Below are 23,375 nucleotides of genomic sequence, written 5' to 3'. Positions count from 1 at the left end.
AGAATAGGTCCCAGGACAGAGCCATGGGTATCTCCAGTTAGAGGGTGTGATATGGGTGGTGACCCAGCAAAGGAAGCAGAAAAGGAGCAACTAGATAGTGATGTCACAAAAAATCCAAAGAAGAATATCCAGAGAGAAAAAGGAACTCAGCAGTGTCTAAGGCAGCAAGGTCAAGAAGGATGAAGATTTGACCTTTTAAGAGATGGTGCATATTTTTCAAGGTGTCCACTGCAGTTAGCACTTCCCAGAGGGAGACTGTATCGTTGGAGGAAATATTGAGTGGAATGAGATTCAGACCATGCTGATTCAGACAGGAAGATGTCCTTGTATTGACAAGGCATGTCTCCAGGAAAGCTCCCATTTCTGCAGAATTAGTTGACTGAGCTTTGCTTAAAGAATACTTATGCTGCCCCAGGGTGGGCCTAGGAGCTGCTAGAATTTATTGTCTGGCTCCTGCCAGGAAGCACTTGGTGTTGCTTAATTGGAACTGAAAAATAGGGCACCGCAGTGAATGAAGAAGAAGGGTCACTTTGAAGCTTTAAAAGGAGCCAAGACTCTAAAACTCTTCATAGGTCTGAAAATGGTCTTTTGTAGATTTGAAATAGTTGAAGACCTTGTTAACAAGGAATGTACATGGTTGGATCTAGTTCTTTCCATTTTGGTGGGGGTGGGTAATATGTGTGGTTTATAAGATCCATATTCCTGAAAAGACTCTTAAAGACTCTTAGCCATTTCGTCTGAAGCAGACAAAAGTCTGAGGCTGTCTTTTCCTCTGTCCAAAAATCTGCAAAATCTGCAGGCCAGTTGGAGGGGGGAGAGGGAGAGAGAGAGACAGAGACACACACATTAAGATTCTGGAGGACTAAGGGTTAAAGAGGAATCTTTGATTGCTTTGTATAGTATTTATTGTTTGTATAGTATTTATTGTTGTTTAATTTATAAATAAATAAATATAAATAAAAAAATCTTCCCCCTAAATTGCTTCTGTTATAAGAGCATAGAAATGGGAAACATTTGTATCTTCAGTGTGCTTTGAGGTACCTGGGGGTCCTGAAGAGCAAACCCTTCTCCCCCCGTGTAGTCATCTTAGAAATCTCTGTACCTCTTGGGCTGTGATGTTTGGGGCTTTTTGGGCCTGGCCCTGGGCAAAGGGAGTGTTGGCTGGTTTGGCCAGGAAGAGAACAGTGTCTGCCCTCATCTTTCCCTTGTCCAAGGGGGTCAATCCCAGAGGGATGACGTCAGGCTGTGAGGACGTGCCTTCTCTGGCTGGGCCAGCCCCACATAGCTGGAGGAGCGCTGATAAAGCCCAGTCCTTCACTTCCTCCTGTAGGAAGTCATTAACACCGAGGAGCTTTCCAGCCTGAATAGCTCAATTAACTCTGGTCCCTCAGCGAGGCAAGCTTTTGGACTCCGCTGAGCTGGCCCACTTGGGCAGCCTTTGCTTTGTGCTTCCATTTCTTCCGGTTCCCAGTGGGATTTTTTAATCCTTTATTAGAGGTTAGCTTTTTTCTTCTTCTCATCTTTAAAGCTTTCCCAAAGATTAATACAATGAATGGAAAATTCCTTAAATTCAAAACTGTTGCTGTTTGGTTTTATAGGGTTTTCATTCACCTTTTCTTAGTAGTTATCTGACCAGAAGGTTCTTGATGGGTATTTTTAAGGGCTTAAGGTTTGAAGTTTCATTACCTTTTGATGGGCTTTTATGAAGACTTAACTGTGGGCTCAGAGTTTGAGGGGGTGGAAGGTGTTGTCCTTCCTCTTGATTGTTAAAATATGGAGGCTTGATTGAATTATGTCCTGCTATTATTGTTTTTTAAAGATCAAATCAATTATTTATAGAGTTCTGATTTAGTAAAGGTTCGATACTGGGTGAGTTTTTAGTTATTAGTACTTTTCCATATTTTTTAGGCTAATGTGGAGCATTATGTTAATTATTATTTGGAAAATAAATTTCAGGTGGTTTGTTGTCTAGGCTCATCTAGACATTTAACATGTAGGGGGAGAAGGACTGGGAATGCCAGGGTCACTAGAAAGTGGGTATGTTTACTGACTCAGCCAGGAGTAAATATTGAGTGTATATTTGTTGAGGCTATAGAGGTTCCCAAAATAAACCAAAGAGGAATCAAAATATTTTCATTGTTTCACAAAAAAAAAAAGAGGCAATCAGAAAGTAAAAGAGAGTTCTGATACAAGTCAAGTAAAACTGGCTTGTCTTTTGTTTTAGTAATTAAAACAAATAAATCATGTGAACAGAGACACCCCTAAACCGGAAAATTTGATAGAAATCAGTTGGACCCAAATGAAATGAACTCAATAGACTGTATAATACTTGATTTTATTTATGATAATGAGGAAGTCAGTTTCAGGCATCATTCACAGCCTTCCTAAGTTTATATTTCAGAGTTAGAGTCTGGTTATGATTGATGCATGGAACTTGGGAAGATGAACCAGGAATATAAAACACAAACGATCAATGAAATTTAAGTTATTTGTCAGATAATGAAGGTTGTTCTATGTGGTTCAGGTGAGCTATGGAATTATTATAGTTCAATGGAAAATAAAACAATTCTTTCTCTAACTTTTCTTTGAACTATCCCCATTCCAAAAGTAAATCCGATTTTTTTTTTGCTGGGGGGATGGGTCAGGAATTATAATTACTTTTCTATTCTAGCTTAGCTTCTAAAATGACCATATAGATTTGGCCAAAATTTTCCAGAAATTAGCATCTTAGTTTAAATGCTTAATCTCAATGTTCTATTTCTTAAAAAGTTTTTAGAAAGTGTACAGTAGCTGGAAATGGTAGCTATAATAATTGTTTCTATAAATGCAAAGTCTAGCTAGAAACTAAAAATTTCATATTTAATTTAGAATGCATATGTAATATCTTTTTTAGTTTTTTGTAACAAAAATAATAGGAAGAGACAGGAAAAATGATTTGGGGGCAGCTAGGTGGATAGAGCTGTGGAGTCAGGAGGACTGGAGTTCAAATCTGGCCTGACACTTAATAATTGCCTAGCTGTGTGACCTTGGACAAGTCAATTAATCCCATTGCCTTAAATAAAATTAAAAAACAACAAAAAATGATTTGTTAAAAATACTATGATAATAGTATCACTTAAGATGATACAAGTGCAATTTTTTATTTGCAAAATATATTAACATTTATGTGCTTTACAATTTACAAAGCACTCTATACTTTTCACATGGGAAAGCAATAGGGTCACACAAAACAACTCTTTGAGATAGATGTTGTTAATGTGCCCATTTCATAAATGAGGAAACTGAGGCTAAGAGATGTAGTTAATACTTTACCTTGGGTCACAGAAATGCAAACTTTGACTTGGAAAGTTTTCCACTGAATTTTGCATGCAGCCCAAGTAACAAAAATGAATCACAAATTGTAGAATGAGAATCTTGACATGGACTCATGGTACCTGTATGTCTGGGCATTTAAACTGGAATTCATTTTCTTAATTTGTAAAATTAATAATGCTTGAAAACTCTTCTTAGGCTGGTTGGCAGGGACCAAAGGTGAAAATGTCTGTGAAGCACTTTACTTTGCAAATCTTAAATAAAGTCTGGATAAACAGGAGCTTTTTCTTCCATCTTTTTTCTAATTCATTCTTCTTTCTTCTTCCTTTACATCTCTATGACTTCCTCCTTTCTTCCTTTTTCTGGTTTCTTCTTCATCTTCTTTCTCTTGCTGTGGAAACTCTCGTATGTTTAGGCCCATGAGGGCAAAGGCTAGCTTTTTGGTTTCTTTTTTTTTTTTTTAGGTTGTTTTGCAAGGCAACAGGGTTAAGTGGCTTGCCCAAGGCCACACAGCTAGATAATTATTAAGAGTCTGAGGTCGGATTTGAACTCAGGTACTCCTGACTCCAGGGCCAGTGTTCTATCAACTGTGCCACCTAGCTGCCCCAAGGCTAGCTTTTTGAATACTATTTTGTTGATACTGAATTCATTCCTGTCCATAGCTGTCCACAGGAGTGTTGTGATAGTTACAGTAGTGTTCTGTAACTTATGTAAAAATAAGGCTCAAGTCTGAATAGCTTCTCTCAATGCCTCTGTTTCTCTATATCCCCTTTAGGGGGGAAAACTTTATTTTCACAACTCTGAAAAGTTATTCACCCTGAATTTTGCACAATGTATACTCAGGATGGCAATTCATTTAATTCAATAACTCTGTGAGGTGTGTACTATTATTTTTACTCCTTTTAATAAATGAGGAAAGTTTGTCATAGAACAGTTAAGTGACTTACCCAAGGTCACACAGCTCTTAAGTCTCGGAGGCAGGATTGAAATTCACATCTTCTCTGCTGGACCAGTGATTCAAAATTCAGGGAGAAACAGGTACCCCTACAGTATTTAAGGATCCTTTCAGGCTGAACATGGACTTAGAAACTCACATTGTTTCTGTAATTCTTTTTTTATAAACACATCAAAACATTAAAATCAGATAGGAACTGCATCTGGAGAACTCTGTTACCTAGACCATACTTGGGAGTCTTGTGGACTTATGAAGTGTTTGATTCCTTGCAGCCTACTACAGACATACTTCTTTTTTTCTTCTTCCAGTTTTGAGAAAGGAATATTAATGTTTCTCTTCCACAATTTCTTTGCTCTTAGTTTGTAGATGTCAGCAGTAGTAGCCTTGAACCCTTATCATTGGAAGTTTGGTAAGAGCAAATGAAGAGGTAGAGCTATTTAATTAAATCCTGTATGTTGGAAGTAAGTGGAAGGGTTAAGTACTGTTCACACATCCCTTTAGTTGCTTTGAAAGGGATTTATGCTTCTAATAACTATGGCAAATTGCCAAAAAGCAAATTATTTCCAGAGCATGACTGAATATTCTTTCCCATTTTCCCTCCTTTCTGTGTGTGTGTGTGTGTGTGTGTGTGTGTGTGTGAGAGAGAGAGAGAGAGAGAGCGCAACTTGACCCATAGACAAAATGAAAGCATAAAAAAACTAGCAAATTTTTGAAATAAAAAAAATCATACATAACTGAAAAAATGTTTAAACTCTTACTAAAATAAATGACAAAATATGAATGCAAAGTAACTAGTGTTATTTTTATCTTTTCCATAATAGTTCAAAGATCTAGTAGAAAAATGCCACATCTTAATATAGCAAAATTCTATTAATCTCTTCCTAGCTTAACTTTTTAAATTTTTTTTATTGTGAACTTAAACACCAAAAAAGAAAACATTTCATAGACAAAGCAGCATACAGAAGATTCTATATGAAACTGTGAATCTCAAAGGATTATAATAGATTCTACACCTTACTTTTTATTGAAAATGATATTTTATTTTTTCCAATTACATGGAAAAATTTTTTTCACCATTCTTTTTTTAAATAAGATTTTGAATTCCAGATTTTTCTTCTTTCCCACCCATATCCCCAAGACAACAAGAAATCTGATCTACACTTTGCTTTCAGAACTACTGTTTGTCCTTATTTTCTTCTGAACAGTTCTATGCATTTTTTAAATGATCTTCTTTTGGAGGAGCATCACTGTTGCTAACTCCTAGCCTTACCTAATTAATTGCAAGAAAGAAAGGGAAAAAAAACCTTTCTAACAGATGAGCATAGTGAAAGCAAAACCAGTCACAGAGTGGTCAGGACAAAGAATGGATGTTTCTTTTTGTACCTTCTGTTCATCTCTTGTCATTTAGGAGGCAGGTGGTATCCTTCACCAAAGGTCCTTCAGAAAGGGAGGGACCTGGTTGGGGATTGTTTTTATCAGAGTTCTTAAGTTCTTCAAAACTGTTTTTCTATAGTATTGTCTTTGTATAAATTGCTCTCATTTATGTTCTCCTTCCTCTGCATCTATTACCTAGGAGCCCCTGAAATAATTTCTTTCATTGGGTCCATCACATTGACACAGTAGAGCTTGTTTAGCTTGTTGTCTAAGATTATAGTTTTCCTCTTCCTCCCCCTTCTACCTCACCTTCATGATCAGAAGATCTGTTTGTTTGTGCTCTCCCTGGTGTTATCATCCCTCTCCACCAAAAACTGCCTGGTTTAGTTAGATATACACATTATTACACCAAACTCTTGACTTCCTTCATGTCTTCTACCTTCCTTCACCTGATACAGAGGAGAGGGAGGGTTCATCTGATGACCCCTCCTTCCTCCCATCCCTTCCTCATATTTCTGTATTTTCCTTATGCATGTACCCCACTTATGAGAAAGCAAGCTTGATTGTTAGTGGAATTGTGAACTGATCTAACCATTCTGGAGAGCAATTGGAACTATGTCCAAAGGGCTATAAAACTGTACATATCCTTTGACCTAGCAATACCATTACTAGGTCTATAGCCAAAAAAATAAAAAAAAGGAAAAGAACCTATATGTGCAAAAATATTTCTAGCAGCTCTTTTTGTGGTGACTAAGAATTGGAAATTGCAGGGATGTCCATCAGGTGGAGAATGGCAGAACAAGTTGTGGCATGTGATTGTGACAGAATACTACTGTGCTCTAAGAAATGACCAGCAGGATGGTTTCAGAAAAACCTGGGAAGACTTATTTCACCTGATAACAAAGTGAAGTGAGCAGAATTGGGAACCATTGTACCCAGTAACAGCAGCATTATACAATGACCAGCTGGGACTGATTCAGCTATGCAATGATCTGAGAGAATTCTGAAGGAGTTAATGATGAAAAATGCTATCCAATCCCCCCCACCCCCAAATAGATGGAGTCTGAATGCAGATTGAAGCATACTTTTTTAAACTTTCTTTTTTTTTTTTGGTCTGTTTTTAATGGCCAATATGGAAAATGTTTTACGTGCCCCCCCCCCCGTATAATCTTTATCAAATTGCTTGCCTTCTCAAGGAAGGAAGCGCAGGAAGGGAAATTTGGAATTCAAAATTTTTGGAAAATGAATTAAAAATTTTTTTACTTATAATCAGAAAAAATAAAAAAATTAGGGAAAAAAAGAGAAAGCTTGACTTCCTTTTTCCCTTCTCATACTTGTGTAATCCTCTTCTTCCTTCTCTTCTCCTTCCTTCTCTTCTTCTCTCTTCTCTTCAATTTGTAAAGCTAGCTCAGGTCTTTTGGCTCAGGTTCTCTTTCCTTATGGACATTGCTGACTGTAGAAATAAGCAGGGGCAGCTATGTGACCCAGGGAATAGAACACTGGCCCTGGAATCAAATCTTGTCTCGGGACCTGAGTTCAAATTTGGTCTCAGATACTTAATACTTAGCTGTGTGACCTTGGGCAAGTCACTTAATCCCATTGCCTTGCAAAAACAAAAAAACAAACCAAAAAAAAAATTAACTGGTTGATTTGTAACCAAGGGGGAAAAGATAAAAGTTCAACCAAATTATAAATTAAGAAACAAATGGGCAGGCAAATTAAATATGTGAGGTAGCATATAATTGCTGAAATATAGGGGTCACATGGCAATTCTGCAACTGCTAATTTCAGCTATGAGGTGTCAGATCACTTCCTTGATCTTATAAATTGGGAATTTCAGGATACTGAGTTTTTTGTTTGTTTTTTTGCAAGGCAATGGGGTTAAAGTGGCTTGCCCAAGGCCACACAGCTAGGTAATTGTTAAGTGTCTGAGGTCGGATTTGAATTCAGGGACTCCTGACTCCAGGGCCAGTGCTCTATCCACTGCACCACCTAGCCGCCCCAGGATACTGAGTTTTACTTGAGGTTCTCTTACCACATGGTCTCTAGTTAGGTTCGTGCTTCGGGAACGTTTCTTTTTTGGACATGCTGATCTGTTCCCAAACTAATAGCAGAAAAGGATATTTGTGGTTTTATTAGTAAATAAGCATGTCCAGTTGGGGACTTAGAAGGGTAGAACTTAAGTCTATGTTTTTGAGTAGACCAGAGTGTCTAGAGGTAAAGCAAAGCCAAATTACACCAATAGCCATGAGATGGTTGAAAAAAATGCCTATTTTAGAGAGAAGAGTTTGATATAAATTGATTGCAGATCAAAAACAAGTGATTGACAGGTCAGGTAGAATTATCTTATTTGCTGGAGATAGGTTCGCCATGGAAAACCCATCACCTTTATTTTGGGGACCTCAGGAAACCCATAGTCTTGAATCCTCTTTAAGTCTGAGAACCAGCCCAAGTTCCTCTGGCCCACTTGCAAATTGCCATACGCCTACATCTGTGGAACTGTGCTGTTATGAAATCTCTGTGGTCCTTTCAGTAATGAACTTCCTTTTTGTGACCTCCATCTATTTTATATTGACCGAATTCTCTGTACTACTTGGACAGCTTTCAGTAGGGCTTTCTATTGGTCAAATCAAACCACTTGGATGTATCATTCTATTTTGTACAGATGATGGAGCAGTATCTTATAATAACAAATGATACCCAATAGCGAGTCTGATGGTCATGTTCAAATCTTGACTCTGCTGTGCACTACTGGCATGACGTTGGGCAAGTCTCTTCACTTTGGGGGGGGTGTGTGTCTCCATTTCCTTATTTATAAAGTCAGGAAATTGAACTGAATGACCTGATGCTTCCTTTTCAGCTCTAAGTCTATCCTCTAATCTTCAATAAATGTTCCAGGTCAGATAGTTCCTGTCCTTATAAAAGTGGCTGCCAAGGACTGGATTCCAGTTAGCATCTGGTGATGAATTACTGAGAAGCCTAGACTTGCTGTAAATCCTTATCCAGGGGGTAGGGGGAAGCCTCTCTCTAGAAAATACAGTAGCCTTTAGCTTCAGGAATCCCAGTGATCCCCTCCAGAGAACTGGCCAGTCCTCAGAGGTCAGAGGAGGAGAGTTAGGATTGGGCTTTCTGAGACTGGGACTGGGAGTCTGCTATACTCAAGTGACTTGGTGCATTGCTTAGAGTATACAGGGAACAACGGTAATGCCCATTTGCAAAATGTTTTAAGGCTTAGAATGTTCTTATATGTCTTAGCTCATCTGATCCTGTAATAACCAGCTACACAGCTAAGTGATGCAGTGAATAGAATGTGGAGTTGCCAGTAAGGAAGACCTGAGTTCAAATTCCACCTTAGATGTTTATTAGCTATGTGACCCTGGGCAGAATGCTTCGTCTATTTGCCTCAGTTTCTTTATCTGTAAAGGGCACCTATCTGACTGGGTTGTTAATAGGCATTTACATAAAGCTTTTTTTTTGGTTTGTTTTGCAAAGCAGTTTACAGATATCTCATTTGATCCTTACATCAAGCCTGGGAGTTAAGTAAGTGCTCTCATTATTTCTGTTTTACAGATGAGGGAACTGAGTCTGAGAGTTGCTAAGTGACTTACCCAGGATCTCACAGCGAATAAGTATAGATTCAAACTCAGGTCTTCCTGGCTCTGATCCAACATTTTCTACCATGCCATGAAGCCCGGTCAATTAATCAGGATGGAATTGGCCAATGATTCCTTCCCAGAGCTCGAAGCATGGAAGGAGGAGCACCAGAGAGCACCTGAGCTTCCTTCTATCGGGGCTGGATTGGAGCAGGTGGTATCTGTGTCCTTGTAAATAGCCCATTGCTGTTTACAGTCCAGAGCAGACTCCAGGGGCTTGGCGGGGCAGGGCCAAACCAGAAGGAATTGTTCCCGCGGCCTGAGCCAAGAATAACATCCTGACCGGCAGGGGGGCAGAGGTCAGCTCCAGGCTCTTGGACTGTGGAACTGCAGGACATGCTGACCCCAGGAAGAGTCCAGCTGGAAAAGATGGCAGTCCTAGCTCCCTTTGGAGGAGGGAGGAGGGGTGGGACCCTCTCCTGCATATGCATCAGCATCTTCATTTATTATTTTTGTCGGAGTTTGCCTAGGCCTAGCCCCACAGAGCTGAAAGGGCGCCATGTGATCCTGCTCTGATCTTATTCCTTCAGCCACTCCCAAGAATCCCAGAAAAGGTCTCCCTCAGATGGGGTTTTTTGTTAGATAAGTGGGGGCTTCTGTCCCAGCCAGGGTTGCATTTCCTCCTGCTTGTAACCAAGGCTTTCCTCCCCCTTACACATGACCTTACTGTGATACTGGCCTCATGATGGGCACAATTTTTACCAGGAGTGCAGAGGTTTACCTCTGCTGTCTTTTTTTGAGACCCTTTTTTTCCCCTACATTGTGGACTTTGCTGGTCCTCGGCCTAATGATGATCTGTAAGCCATCTTTCTCTGCTCTCTCTGTGCCTTTTGACCCAGTTTGTGGTGCTGGCCTCTTGGATTCTGTAGTCCCCTGGGGTCCAGGCTGCCTCCTTTGGGATGCTCTAGAAGCCAGTTTTACCTTCCTCATCACCTCTCACCTATCAGGTGCCTCCCTGATTGCTGCTCAGCAATGTTTTACATCTGGCTCTCCTCTGAATTCAGTTGGCTTTGAGTTTGTGCTTGAGGCAGTATCTTGGCCCTTTAATGTGGAAGCCTGGCTCCCAAATATCCGAGTCCCCTGAACCTCAGTGTTCTCATCTGCCAAATGGGGGCCTCTGTCTTGCAGGGTTATGCGGAGAAAAAACATCTCTTAAAAACTGAATAGAATTTTATTTTTTTCCTAATTACATGTTTTCAACATTCATTTTTGTAAAATTTTGAGTTTCAAATTTTTCTCCTTCCTTCCCTTCTCTCTAATCCTCTCCAAGACAATAAGCAATCTGATATAGGTAATACATCTACAATCATCTTATGCATATTTCCATAGTTGTATTGAGAAAGAAGAATCAGAATTAAAGGGAAAAACTTAAAAAAAAATGAAAATGAATTTTAAAAAGAGAAAATAATATACTTTGGTCTGCATTCAGACTCCATAGTTCTTTCTCTGGATAGAGGTGGCATTTTCCGTCATAATTCTTTTGGAATTCTTTTTGACCACTGTATTGCTGAGATGAGCTAATTTGATTTGATCTTGACAAAGCGTTGCTGATAATGAGTATAATGTACTTCTGATTCTGCTTACTTCACTCAGCATCAGTTCATGAAGCATCTTTCCAGGCTTTTCTAAAGTTTGGTTACTCATGATTCTTATAGAACTAAAATACACCATAATATTTCTATACCACAATTTGTTCAGTCTCATTCCGCAGTTGATGGGCATTGCCTCCATTTCCAATTCTTTGACACCACAAAAAGAATTGCTCTACATATTTTTGTACCTCTGTGTTCTTTGCTTTTTTTTTTTTTCTTAAATGATCTCTTTGGGAAACAGACCTAGTAGCAGTGTTGCTGGATCAAAAAGTATGCACAGTTTTGTAACCCTTTGGAGATAGTTCTAAATTGCTCTCCAGAATGGTTGAATCAGTTCACAACTACACCAATAATGCATTAGTGTTCCAGTTTTTCCATATCCTGGCTAAAATATATCATTTTCTTTTTTCTGTCACATTAGCCAATCTGATAGTTGTGAGATGGTATCTCAAAAAGTGTTTTAATTTGCATTTCTCTAATCCATAATGACTTAGAGCACTTTGAGTAAGCCACCTTTGATGTTATCAGAACATTACTCTTGTTTAATATTCTCAAACCCCTTCAAGGGCCCTGGTGGTGAAGTGATTCAGGACTTCCTTGCGAAGCCTTCCTCATCCCTCACCATCAGGATGTCCAGATTGTGGGGACCAGACTCACCTAGCACCATGGTCACGCGTACTCATCAGCCGGCTGTCGGGGAACAGGCTGCTGATAAGAGGTACAATATGAATGAGGCTTAAGAAATGTGTAGTAAGGTCCCTCTTTGGAAGAGGTCCTGGATGTGCAAAAGCGGAATATGGTCCTGAACCTGCCCATGAGGACCTAACAATTTCCTGGAGGAGGTAGGCCGTAGCTAAGTGGGTGGGGCATCAATGGACATAGAGAAAATGGGGGAAAAGTATTTTGGGCACTCTAGTTCAACTCATACATAAAAAGGAATCCCCCTGAACCACACATCTTGTTGCTAGTGGGCAATTACAGTGATCAAAGCACAGGGCCTGTAGTTAGGAAGACTGTTCAAACCTAGCCTCAAACCTTTAAGCAAGTTACTCCATCTGTATCTACCTCATTTTCCTCAATTATAAAATGGGGATAATGGTATCATCTATCTCCTAGGGTTGTTGTGAGAATCAAATGAGACAATGTCTATAAAATGTTTTAGTACAGTGTCTGACCATAGCCAGTTCTTAATGCTTGTTTCCTGACAAGCTCACTGAACTTTCACTTAAAGGCCTCCAATGAGGGGAAACCCATGGCTTCTCCATTTCAGCTCCTGCATGGCACTGATGGTGGGCAGCAGGGTGGCACAGTTAGCCCTGGGTTTAGAGCCTGCCTTGGATACCTCCTGGCAGGGTGACCCTGGGAAAGTCCCTTAATCTCTACCTACCTCAGCTTCCTTCTCTGACTAAAGATCAGGCTCCTTTTAGTTCTAAATCTGTGATGCAAAAGAGAAAATAGTTTTTGCCCTTGAGATTCTCTTTTCCCATATCTTCCAAATGAGAAACGCTTCATCCCTTCTCAGCTATCCCACCCCAAAGATGGGGTGTGTGGAAATGAGTTGGGGAGGGGGGAAGTATGATAACTTGTATTCTTTGCCTCCTCTGGATACTGTAAGAAAAAACTTTGTGATTGAGTCATAGGAAAAGTTCTAAACACATGTAAACTGATCACCTTGTACACATAATAGAAACTTCAGAAATTTGTTGTTGAATTGGAATCAAGCCCTGAAAACCCTCCCCAAGTTGAACTCCTTCCCCCCACCTCCCCCCATGAAACTACTGTGCTGACTGGTTTGCTCCTCAGCGTGTGTGTGTGTGTGTGTGTGTGTCTGTCTGTCCATCCGTCCCCGTCCAACTGATTGACGTGGCTGGTAGATTTCTCAACAGTAAGTTCTCATCGGATCAGTCAGAGAAGGGAAGGGACTGGCATTTGAGATCACTCTGGCCTTCCTCATGCCCCCGCTATTCCCAGTGACTCCCAGGGCAGTGGTTCATTTCTCATTGGCTGCAGTCTGTTGGATTGCGCTTACATCCTGGCTCCTCAGAGCCCGGCTGTCCTCATTTTTCCCCTGTAATTTGCATCTCCTTTGGGAGAGTGGATCTTCTTCTTTATTCTATCCCCCTCCATCCTTGGCCCCACCTTGGTCTGTGAGCCTGGTCCTACCTTTTGGCCTCCTTTAGCAGCCCTGAGTTGGTCTCTTTGTGGGCAGCAGACAGATGTAATCCCTGAGATTTCTCCATCTCCTAATCCTCATCAATCAATCATCAATCAATAGATAGTTCTTGGAGTCCTCACTTCCTTATCTGATTGGGACAGTTTTTTTTGTTGTTTTGTTTTTTTTTTGCTTTTTTAACATCCACATTCCCTTTTATAAACCTCTTGTCTTTTATTCTCTTTCTCATCAAATAGGCCACCAAGCAGTTTCTGGAAGAGATTAACAAGTGGACAGTCCAGTACAATGTGTCTCCACTCTCTTGGAACCTGGCTGTCAGGTTCCTCATGGCCAGAAAGTTTGATGTCCTCCGGGCTATTGAATTGTTCCACGCCTACAGGGTATGTGCTTTGGGTTTCACTTGAACCCACTGAGTTGGGCTATTGCAGTACTGGGTGTGGGGTAGATAGTGTCCTCTTGGGGAGTGCTGAGTATCTTTTATGGGTAGAGGATTGTGCTGTTTGCTTTTATTTGGAAATTGAGGGTATTGGAAGATGGCAAGAAGACCAAGGAGATTGAGCAGTACTGTCTCTAAGTTTTTACTCTTCTGGTGTGCAGCTACTCCTCTGACTTGTGGGCTTTGACATTGCCTGCTGACTTTTTGGGTGGGTTTATCCACCCTGCTGTCTGTAAGCCCTTCTAGCAATGGGAGCATCCATCAGGTTAATAGCAATCTTTTTGTTTTTAGTTTTTTTGCAAGGCAAATGGGGCTAAGTGACTTGCCCAAGGCCACACAGCTAGGTAATTATTAAGTGTCTGAGACAGAGAAATTTGAACCCAGGTACTCCTGACTCCAGGGCCAGTGCTTTATCCACTGCACCACCTAGCCACCCCTGGTTATAATAGCAATCTTAGTGGAGAATCAGAAGGAAGTACTTTTGCCTCAGGAGAGAACAGCTGCTCTAGCCCAATTCATTGCTTGGCACTGCCAGAATTTGACCTTGAAATAACTGCCATTCCATCAGTATTCTTGGGATGCTGCTAGATTCACTTTATTTAACCAAAGTAAAAATGATTTGATTCTTGCAAAATCTCCCTTTCCTAGGTCTGGTTTCTCAACTTACCAAAAAAAAAAAAACTTCCAAAGGAAATCCCCTTCAGGGAAACATAAACATGATGTATAATTCTGGAGTTAGAAAAATATTCTGGCAAAGCCCTAAATGTTTTTTGATTTCAGGGGGGGATTTTTGCCATAGATAAAATGGAGTGAGACTTGGGAGCACATATACTGACTTAGAGGTCGACCTGTTGGTCTAGTAGTACTAGAGACTGAGGATTTCTGGGCAGTGGTGGTTAGGGCAAAAGTGGCACAGAGCACCTCAGATTGTTCATTGGAGAGACCAGTGCAAAAGAGGTTCTGCTAGCCTTCCAGTGGCCTTGGATGCATTTGCCTTAGATTGGGAAATGCTAAGGTTCCCACTTCATCTCCGGGCTTTGAACCACTCAGCAATCTTGCCTAGCAGGAAGGAGATTTAACAGACAACTTATTAGTGGAATAATTCTGAATATATTTAATATCAGTTGTTCCTTGTGAATTGTGCTTCCTCATTAGGAAATGCGATGGAAGGAAGGAATCGTCAAGCTAAGGCCTCATGAGGACCCTCTCCGTTCAGAAATCCTCAGTGGAAAATTCACTATCCTAGTGAGTGCTGGGGTCACTGGTGTGTGACTTGCTGTCTCTACACTCCTGGTTTGGGGCCTTGGATTTTTGTCCTGCCATCAGACATGGGCTTCTTTTTGTAACTAACGGTCATGCATTTCATTGAGGGTACCCAGACCTAGAGACAATACAAAGAACAATGGAGACTGCTGCTGAACCGAGGGAGGGAGTGGATGCCCAAACGAGCTAGTTCTTTTCCCCCTGGCTACTTGTCATTACCACTGGTTTCCCAAGACGCCAGATGGTGGTATTTCTAAGGCATCTTATGCTAAGCATACCCTGCCTCTCTGGGCAGAGATGTCTTCCAGCTCAGGGAGATGGGGGTCTCAAACTTGTTGCAAGTCTAAGACATCCTGCTCTGTAATCTACTACATTACCCACTTTCATTTTTATTCTACTTGGGTTGGGGGTGGGGAGACAGAGCAGATCAGTGCCAAATGACAAGGGCAGAAGCAAATGGGCCTAAAAACATGGTGTTGTAGCCCTGGTATCTGGACCCCTCATCAGATGAGCAGAATTAGACAGGCAGACCTGCCCCACACTGAAGGAATATTACTTAATTTTCCTTTTTTCTGAAGAAGTGGATACAGGTCAGGGCAAGGCATTTAGCCAGATTCTCTCCAGAATGGGTCCTCATAATGACTTTTGTGGTGCTCTGGTTGGATTCCTTAGCCTGTCTTCTCATTTCCTTCCAGAATACACGGGATCCCTCTGGAGCCTCCATCGCCCTCTTCACTGCAAAGCTACATCATCCCCACAAGTCCTCCCAACATGTGGTGCTCCAGGCTCTGTTTTACCTGTTGGACAGAGCAATGGATAGGTGAGCCCTGGGGCAAATCTGATCATATCGCTGACTGCTCATAATTACTGGCAAGTCCTTCATTTCATTCCCTTCAGTAGTCTTTGCTAGCAACGGCAGTGTACCTAGAATGGGACAGTGGGCCGAATCTAAGCTGATATTTAATTAAGGTAAATGTAAAACTCCTATAATTGGGTTAAAAAGTATCACTTGTTCAGGTACAAGATGGGAGAGATCTCCTTAAGCAGTAGATTGTGTGAAAGAGATCATGGTGAGACAGGGAAGGCATCTCAGAGAAACCAAGCATGAGTCAATGTGTGAGGGGTCAAGTAGACCCACCATACTCTGCTCTTGTCACAGAACTTCTGGAGATTGAATTCAATTCTAGAGAAAAACTGGAACTTGGTCAATATGAATGGTGAAGGGGATCACCACCATAGCTTGTGGAGCTCTCTCTCATATGGACTGAGAAAGAATTGAAGGAGCCACATTAGCTGTTGTCAAATTTGTTTTGTTAGATGGCAGAAGTTAAAATTCTCAGCAATGAATGGAGGATACAGAGAGGCAGATTTTAACTCAACTGAAGGAAAAATAAGATTTTAACTCATCTGATGATTAGAGTTGTCCAAAAGTAAAAAGACCTTTTGGAGAAGTAGTGAGTGCCCAGCTCTGGTCACTTTGGGGTTCTTGTACAGGGGGTACCTGTTCGTGTGTGGGCTGAGCTTGGTGACCTCTGAGGTCCCTTCCAAGTTGGGAAGTGACTTCATTCTATTTGCCCAATCTTGTCTTAGCAGCTGCGACATCTGCCTTCTGAGCTGCTCAAAGGCTTCCCTTACACCCCACTGATGTGGCGGATTCTGTGTCTTTCTTTTCCAGGATCTTTTAGTGATTCTAGACAGCTGGTAGGGAGGGTGCTAGATGGAGATGAAAGAAATCTGAGTTTTACTTCCAGCTCTTCTGCTAGCCAGATCACCTTAGACAGGTCACTCTTGTGCCTCAGTTCCTTCATCTGAGAGTTCTCCTAGACCAGACCTTGTTAAAACATTTCTTGTGTCACAGGCCCTTTTGACGGCAATCTGGGGAAGGAAACCTATGGGCCCCTTCTCAGAATCATGTTCTTTAAACCACAGAGTAAAACACATAGGAATACTGAGAACACTAATTAGGTTGAAGTACAGTTATCAGAATGATAAAAACCAAACCCAAAAAACCAAGTTCACAAACCTTAGGTTAAGAGCCCCTCCTCTAGATAATTTCCTGGTCTCCTTAGGCTCTAAATACAGGGGAATTAGACAGACAGACACACCGACACACACAAGTGTAGGTTTCCCATCCTCCTGCTTTTGTTTATTCAGAGGTGTTTCTATAGAGAGAGGATTCTGCCCATCTTGTACCTCAGTCAGACTTTCGTACAACTCACCCTTTCATTATCATGAATAGGCATCACACCTTGGCAGTGTTAACCATAAATAAAGCACTCTGCTGATGGAGAACTAGCCAGAAGGGCAAATGTCCTCAATGACTAAAGAATATTGATTGCAATTGTATAATTCTTCTTTCCCATCTCATTGACCTTCATAATAACATTCTGGGGCCCAGAGACCAGCAAGGTGGCTTAGCGTAGGATATAGTATGCATTAGTGATTGAGTTGGGGTGATGATACAGGTTTCTTTTTTCAACTAGGTCATCTTTTCTGTCTTTTCTGTCTTCCTTGTTAGCCAGTTTGTTAAACTATGATGATGCAAATTCCAGGCCTTCTCATTTCTGGTACTTATCTCTCAAGACTATTTCTAAATATTCCATTCAGTTAAGAATTAGATCCCCATGTTGGGCCAGTTGGGACACTAGCTGGACACTAGGAAGACAATTGAAAAAGTTACTAAGAAGCTCCTGATACTAGGGGAAAGGAGCCAGGAATGCCACATGTCTGCATATGATCCTACAAGAACTTGGTGTACATCTGTGCAGTTGTTGTAGTTAACAGCAGGTGGTAGTCCTTTCTGAGTGAGCCAAGATGCAGTCAAGTTTAGAGATGCTGAACTCTGTGTAGGCCTGGGTTATGCCTTCCAGGGACATGAGATCTTTCTCACCTATAGCATAAAAGGAAATCAGTTCCATTAGAGAGGTGCAAATGAAATTCTATAATCATTCAGAGGAGGGAAAAAGTCAGATCACTTTTTGCTGGAGTAGGAGAAAGGAGACATAGGGGAAGGTCTGATGGAGGTAATGTTATTTGAGTAGGATCTTAAAGAATGGGTTGGATTTTAATAATATAAGAATGTTAGATTTCAGGTGGGAGGGACAGTGAGCAAAAGTATGAGGTTGGCAAAGCAGAGGAATGATGTATTTAGGTCCTCTTTGGTTGGAGTATGAAGGTCATGTTGGGAATGAGGTCACAAGTCCATCAGATTCCGGTCATGGAAGGTCTTGAATGTAAGCCTAAGGAGCTTGAAGTTTATTTAGTTAGTAGATGGTGAGCACCATTAAAAGATTTTTTGGGAGGGAGGACATGGCAAAGTTGTTCTGGTAGCAGTGGGAAGTATGGATTGTCACATATTAAAACTGGAGATGAAAGGACTAGATATGACTCCTCATGAGAACTAATGATAGCCTAAACTAAGGTGATGGCAGTGGACCTAGGTAGAGAGAGAGAGAGAGAGAGAGAGAGAGAGAGAGAGAGAGAGAGAGATTTAGTTTGAGATGTGTTGAATTTGAAGATGAGAATCTGAAATTTAGGTAGAGGATAAAGGCTTAGATATAGAGATCCACTTAGGGGTGCTGGTTAAAATCATGGTGGGGTAGTCAAGATTATCAGAGGGGGATCATGTAAAAAAACATCAAAAGAGTGGAAAGAAGAAAAGTAATCACTGGGAACCAGAGGAAAAAGGAGTTATTGGCTTTGAGGGAAGACATCTCAAATACTGTTGAAGTGGAGGGGATGAGATGTGGTCCCATTTTCTTTGGTCATTAGTGGCCAACAGTGACCTTGGAGGAGAGACCACTTTCACTAGAGGGGTGGAGGTGATTTACTAGTGACATGAGGGAGATAGTTGGGTTCCTTCTTGTGCCGAGATCATATTTGCAAAGTGCTTAGCACAGTGTTCAGCAGTGAATAGTTGGGTACTTATTTCCTTCCTCTTGATTTTCATGTTTCTTTTGAAGGCTTATGCTTTTTTCTAATTGGTAGAGAGTATCCCCTCTCACCTTCCCTGACTTTGAAAAGTGGCTAATGGTTTGGTATTGTACTTGCCAAAATGCTTTCTTTCTCAAAGTAGGGATTTGGAATTTTCTAGTTCTTCCTTATTTCTTTCTTTCTCTCTCTCCCATTTTACTTTTCTTCCCATAGATACACTAGAGAGTTTTATGACAGTTGTCATAGGAGTTTGGAGTCCTTTGTATAATTACTCAGACCTTCATTTTCCAGATGGATTTAATGATTTTATTGATTTAAATGAATCATGGAAATTACAGGTCATCTAGGTAACTGAGGCCCAAAGAAGTTAGAGTGACTTAATTTAACATTACTCAGCTAATCTGGGTTCCTTTCTCCCCCACCCCCACTCTCAAGTCTTATGCTTTTTTCCCTGTACCCTGTTTATCTTTCTGAAATGAAATTTTCATTATGTCATTTCTTTGCTTTAAAACCTCTAATGACTGCCCATTACTGTAGGATAAAGTTATATTCCTTTGCCTGGAATTGAGGAACTTCTCTCAATTGACTTCATTTTATCCAATTTAACTTTAACAGTTCATGAACCCTTCTCTTCCATCCTGAGGAGCTTGTACACTGACACCCTCAAACATCCCATATACATTTTTACCTCCAGGCCTTCACTTAAGCTTCCTCTTTCATATCCCTTTCAAGGTATGGTTCAAATTTATTCACATCTATGCAGCTTACAATACCTACAACCATATACCATTCGATTAACCAAGCATTTCTTTGTGATGTTATTTAATCTCTTATCTCTGTCTATCTGTTTTTCCCAAACAAGTCATAAGCACCCATGTTTTTATAGGTCTTTGTATTGGCATAAATATCTAACTTAGGTCTATGAAGGATTGGAAGGGTTCACTATGTTAGCTGGCCAAGTGAATGGATGAGTGAATGATGAGTGAGAAGGTAATCTTTACACTACTCATTCCATGCCTTGTAACAAAGTGACCAGAAGTCAGAGAAATTGTTGTTTATTCTTTTGGGAAAGGAAAGCATCCCCATGGAAAGGGTCATATTTTATTGGATTTATATTTATTTAATGTTTTCATGCAGAGCTCAGCTGTGGAGGTCTTTGGTGTTTAACTTCAGTAGTACAGATCCCTACCTAGATTTTACATTTTCTGCTTTCTCCCTCTCTTCTGTGTGTTTCCATCCTTTTCCCCTCAAACCCTCCCCCCCCCCCCAACCTTGTTGTACTCCAGGATGTTTTTACTGAAAGGGAGAGCTGTTACCTTAGGACCATATGAGATTGTGGACAGAGGGAAAGTGCCAGGCTTAGTTAGACTTCCTAAGAACTCTGCTGCAGTTCTCCCAAATCAATCTAGTCTCTGTGACTTTAGTGCTTGTGTGTGTGTGTGTGTGTGTGTGTGTGTTAAAAGGAATAGAGATCTAGAGAGAACATTTGAGACCAAATCATTTGGAGAAACTTATTTTATAGATATGTATTGAATTGGAGGTTTTTTCCCAAGTGTTATTTCTGCTATGTGTATTTATCTCCAGGATTATATTAAAGCAGTTAAGGGACTTGACTTTCTTGAAGCAAAATGGCCTTGAGGTCTCTGATATGAGGCTTTTTTTTAAAAAATGTAAGTGGCTAAGACTTTTGGCATGATTTTGGAGAACATTTATAAAGCAAAATATAGTCTTAGAATCTGGAGAAGATGGCAAATTAAAAAGACAAGTTCAGAGAAGCTCATAACAGACTGTAATAAATCAAAGAATATCAGAGCAGGAAGGGACTTTGGTTTCAGCTCCTCAATTTGTGGTAGAAAACCAGAGAATAAGTGAGTTGCTTATTGTCACATGGCTAGTGTGCATAAGATGGGACTTGGGGCAGCTGGATGGCACAGCAGATAGAGCACCGGCCCTGGAGTCAGGAGTCCCTGAGTTCAAATCCGGCCTCAGACACTTAATAATTACCTAGCTGTGTGGCCTTGGGCAAGCCACTTAACCCCATTGCCTTGCAAAAAAAAAAAAAACCCTAAAAAAACCCTAAAAAAAATGATGGGACTTGAGTTGTGTCTCCTGGTTCCCAATAAAGTAATTTTTCTGCCTTCCTTTTGATATTGGAGCTCTGGATTTGATTCAGGTATGTAGAAGAGGGTAAACAATCCAGTAAAGAGTTCCTTCTTTGTGTTGGACAGTCAATGCTGCATGTGTGGGAGGGACCGAAAGACCATACTATTTAGTCTAAAAGTGACAGATGTTAGCTTTCTGCCAATAGATATCCCTTTTCATAAACTCCTTCTATTTCTTCATATACTTTAGTGTACTGTCCATAGGGTGGTTGGGGTGTATTTGGCCCCTTTCCATTTGGATATCAGAAGATGACAACCCATGTGATCAGGAGGAAGCAAGCCTTAATCTTTCTTCTGTTTTAAAGTTAGTCACTAGAGTTAGGATTCTGCTATGGTTTGGACAAATGAAAAGACCTTCAGGGTGGATCTCTAGCTGCCAGCATGATGGGATCTTTATTTGTAGCACTACTTGAATGTCTTATGACAGATTTATGATGGTGAGAGCATTGGCTCTGAATAAAAGCTTTGGGACAGGATTCCTCCTCCGGTCACCCTTGCCAAAGCACTTTACCTCCTAAGGTCTCACTATCATCATTTGTAGCGAGGACAGAATGCCTTTCCTTTGAGGTCATTTCTCATTTGAGATCTATGATTCGGTAATTTCCAGGGGCAGCTTAGAAGGTTTGAGCTCATAATTACAGTACATTCCAAAGATAAATCTTGGTGATGATTTTCTATAAGAAGACAATCACCTTGGTTCAAGGTCTGTCCCCATACTCTGAAGTGATCTGAGCTGAACCTGAACAGGAATCCCTTCTACAACACCCCTAACAAATGGACATCCAACTCTCCCGGGAAGACTCCCAGTGAAGGAACCTTCTGAGTAAGGCAGCCCATTCTAATTCAGTCTTTGGTCTTCCACCTTTGGTCACACATTTCTGTGTGTGTCTTTGCTTTTGCTACATCCATCTTCTCATTTATAAACAGTGTTTTGTTTGTTTGTTGGCTTACAGTTTTGAAACTCAAAGAAATGGACTAGTGTTTATCTACGACATGGGGGGTTCCAATTATAACAACTTCGAACTAGACCTGGGCAAGAAAGTCCTAAACCTCCTGAAGGTAAGGAACTCATAAGAATGCAGGTGGGCTCTCTTCTCCTCCATTTTGTTACGGATTTCCAAGGAGTGGGGTGGATATCCCTTTTTTTTTTTTAGGTTGGATATCCCTTCTGTAGAGAACTTTTAGGACAAAGTAGATGGATGAATATGAAGAAATGAACTAGGGGATAGTCCCCTTGTCCTTACCAAAGGGTGCCTTTAAGATGTCATCTGTGAATCAAGACTTTCAAGATTTCATAGAAGAGTTGATTAGTTAATCTAGATTTTCTTGAAATACATGAATTTGAGACCATAATATTTTAAAATATGATTTTCCCATCTTCATTGGAGTTCCTCTGTTGTCGAAGGAAAAATTTACATGCACATATCCTAGCCCTAGATTTCTGTTTTAAATTACTGTGATTTTTAACATATAATGTGATAAAGATATAGTTTCCAACTTTAAAATAAGAGCCTAAAACTTTTCATTTCTAAATGAAAAAAGGTAGACTTTTAAAGTTTTAGTAGTGAATCTTTCATTTTTCTAGTTTTCTATTTAAAATATAGTATAACCATCATTGTTACAATTGCTATGATACAAAAGCAAGATTTAAACATTATTTAAGAGTGAGCCATTTAGAACTGGCCCAATGGACTATGCCTTTCTTTCTTAAAAGAGCCAGGCATAGTTTTGCCTCCCCAGGCTTAAAGGGAACAAACAAAATTGACTTTCCTTTCCTATCCTTAGCAATGGGCCTTCCACCTAGCAGACTTAGGACAAAGTTGAATTTCTCTTTAGGGAAAAAGTAATGTATTTCTGAGGCAAGGCTTTTTTATTATGGTAGCCGTAAAGAAATGCAGTATAGGGGCAGCTAGGTGGCATAGTGGATAGAACACAGGCCCAGGAGTCAAGAGGACCTGAGTTCAAATCTTGCCTCAGACACTTATTACCTAGCTGTGTGACCTTGGGCAAGTCACAACCCCATTGCCTTGTAAAAACCAAAAAGAATTTTTAAAAAATTAAAAAAATAAAAAGAAATGCAATCTTTAAATACAGGAGGTAAGAAACTCCCCTGAAGTGGCCCTGAGAAAGGCAAATTCTTTAGACATCTTTATACTAAGAGCAGAAGTCAATTTGAGGGAGTATAATACAAAGTAATGATGCCAGGAGAAGTGGATTTTTGAGGGAAGAGGAGTAGAAATAAATAATTAGGAAAACTTATGCTAATGAACCATAGATTTCTAGAAAGTGCAAAGAGAAACTGTATAGGGTATGATGGTAGGAAAGAAGGAAATAAGAATTTAACATCTATTATGAGCCACTCATTGTGCTAAACTATTTTTTTTGAAAAAAGTTCTTGGAGCAGCTAAGTGGTGAAGTGGATAGAGTACCGGCCCTGGAGTCAGAAGGACCTGAGTTCAAATCCAGCCTCAGAGACTTTCTAATTACTTTCTAATCTGTATGACCTTGGGCAAGTCACTTAA

At 40.4% G+C, this 23,375-nt stretch overlaps 1 protein-coding gene across 2 annotated transcripts in view; it reads left to right on the top strand.

The window, feature by feature from the left end:
- Positions 1-23,375, top strand: part of PTPN9 (protein tyrosine phosphatase non-receptor type 9) — a 73,646-nt gene that overhangs the window by 12,427 nt on the left and 37,844 nt on the right. The window contains exons 1-5 of one of the 2 annotated variants that reach the window (XM_074232756.1): positions 6,845-9,448; positions 13,296-13,439; positions 14,651-14,740; positions 15,454-15,578; positions 21,807-21,912. In XM_074232756.1, the coding sequence (XP_074088857.1) occupies positions 9,326-9,448; positions 13,296-13,439; positions 14,651-14,740; positions 15,454-15,578; positions 21,807-21,912 (588 nt within the window). In that variant the 5' untranslated portion in view covers positions 6,845-9,325. Of the gene's footprint in view, positions 1-6,844; positions 9,449-13,295; positions 13,440-14,650; positions 14,741-15,453; positions 15,579-21,806; positions 21,913-23,375 lie in introns of those variants that run through there. The other variant, XM_074232757.1, reaches the window with a different exon arrangement.

The sequence above is a fragment of the Macrotis lagotis genome, chromosome 4, assembly GCF_037893015.1.
Source record: "Macrotis lagotis isolate mMagLag1 chromosome 4, bilby.v1.9.chrom.fasta, whole genome shotgun sequence".
Lineage (NCBI taxonomy): Eukaryota > Metazoa > Chordata > Mammalia > Peramelemorphia > Peramelidae > Macrotis > Macrotis lagotis.
Note: the sequence above shows the minus strand (reverse complement) of the source record. Positions and strands in the feature narration are given on the sequence as shown.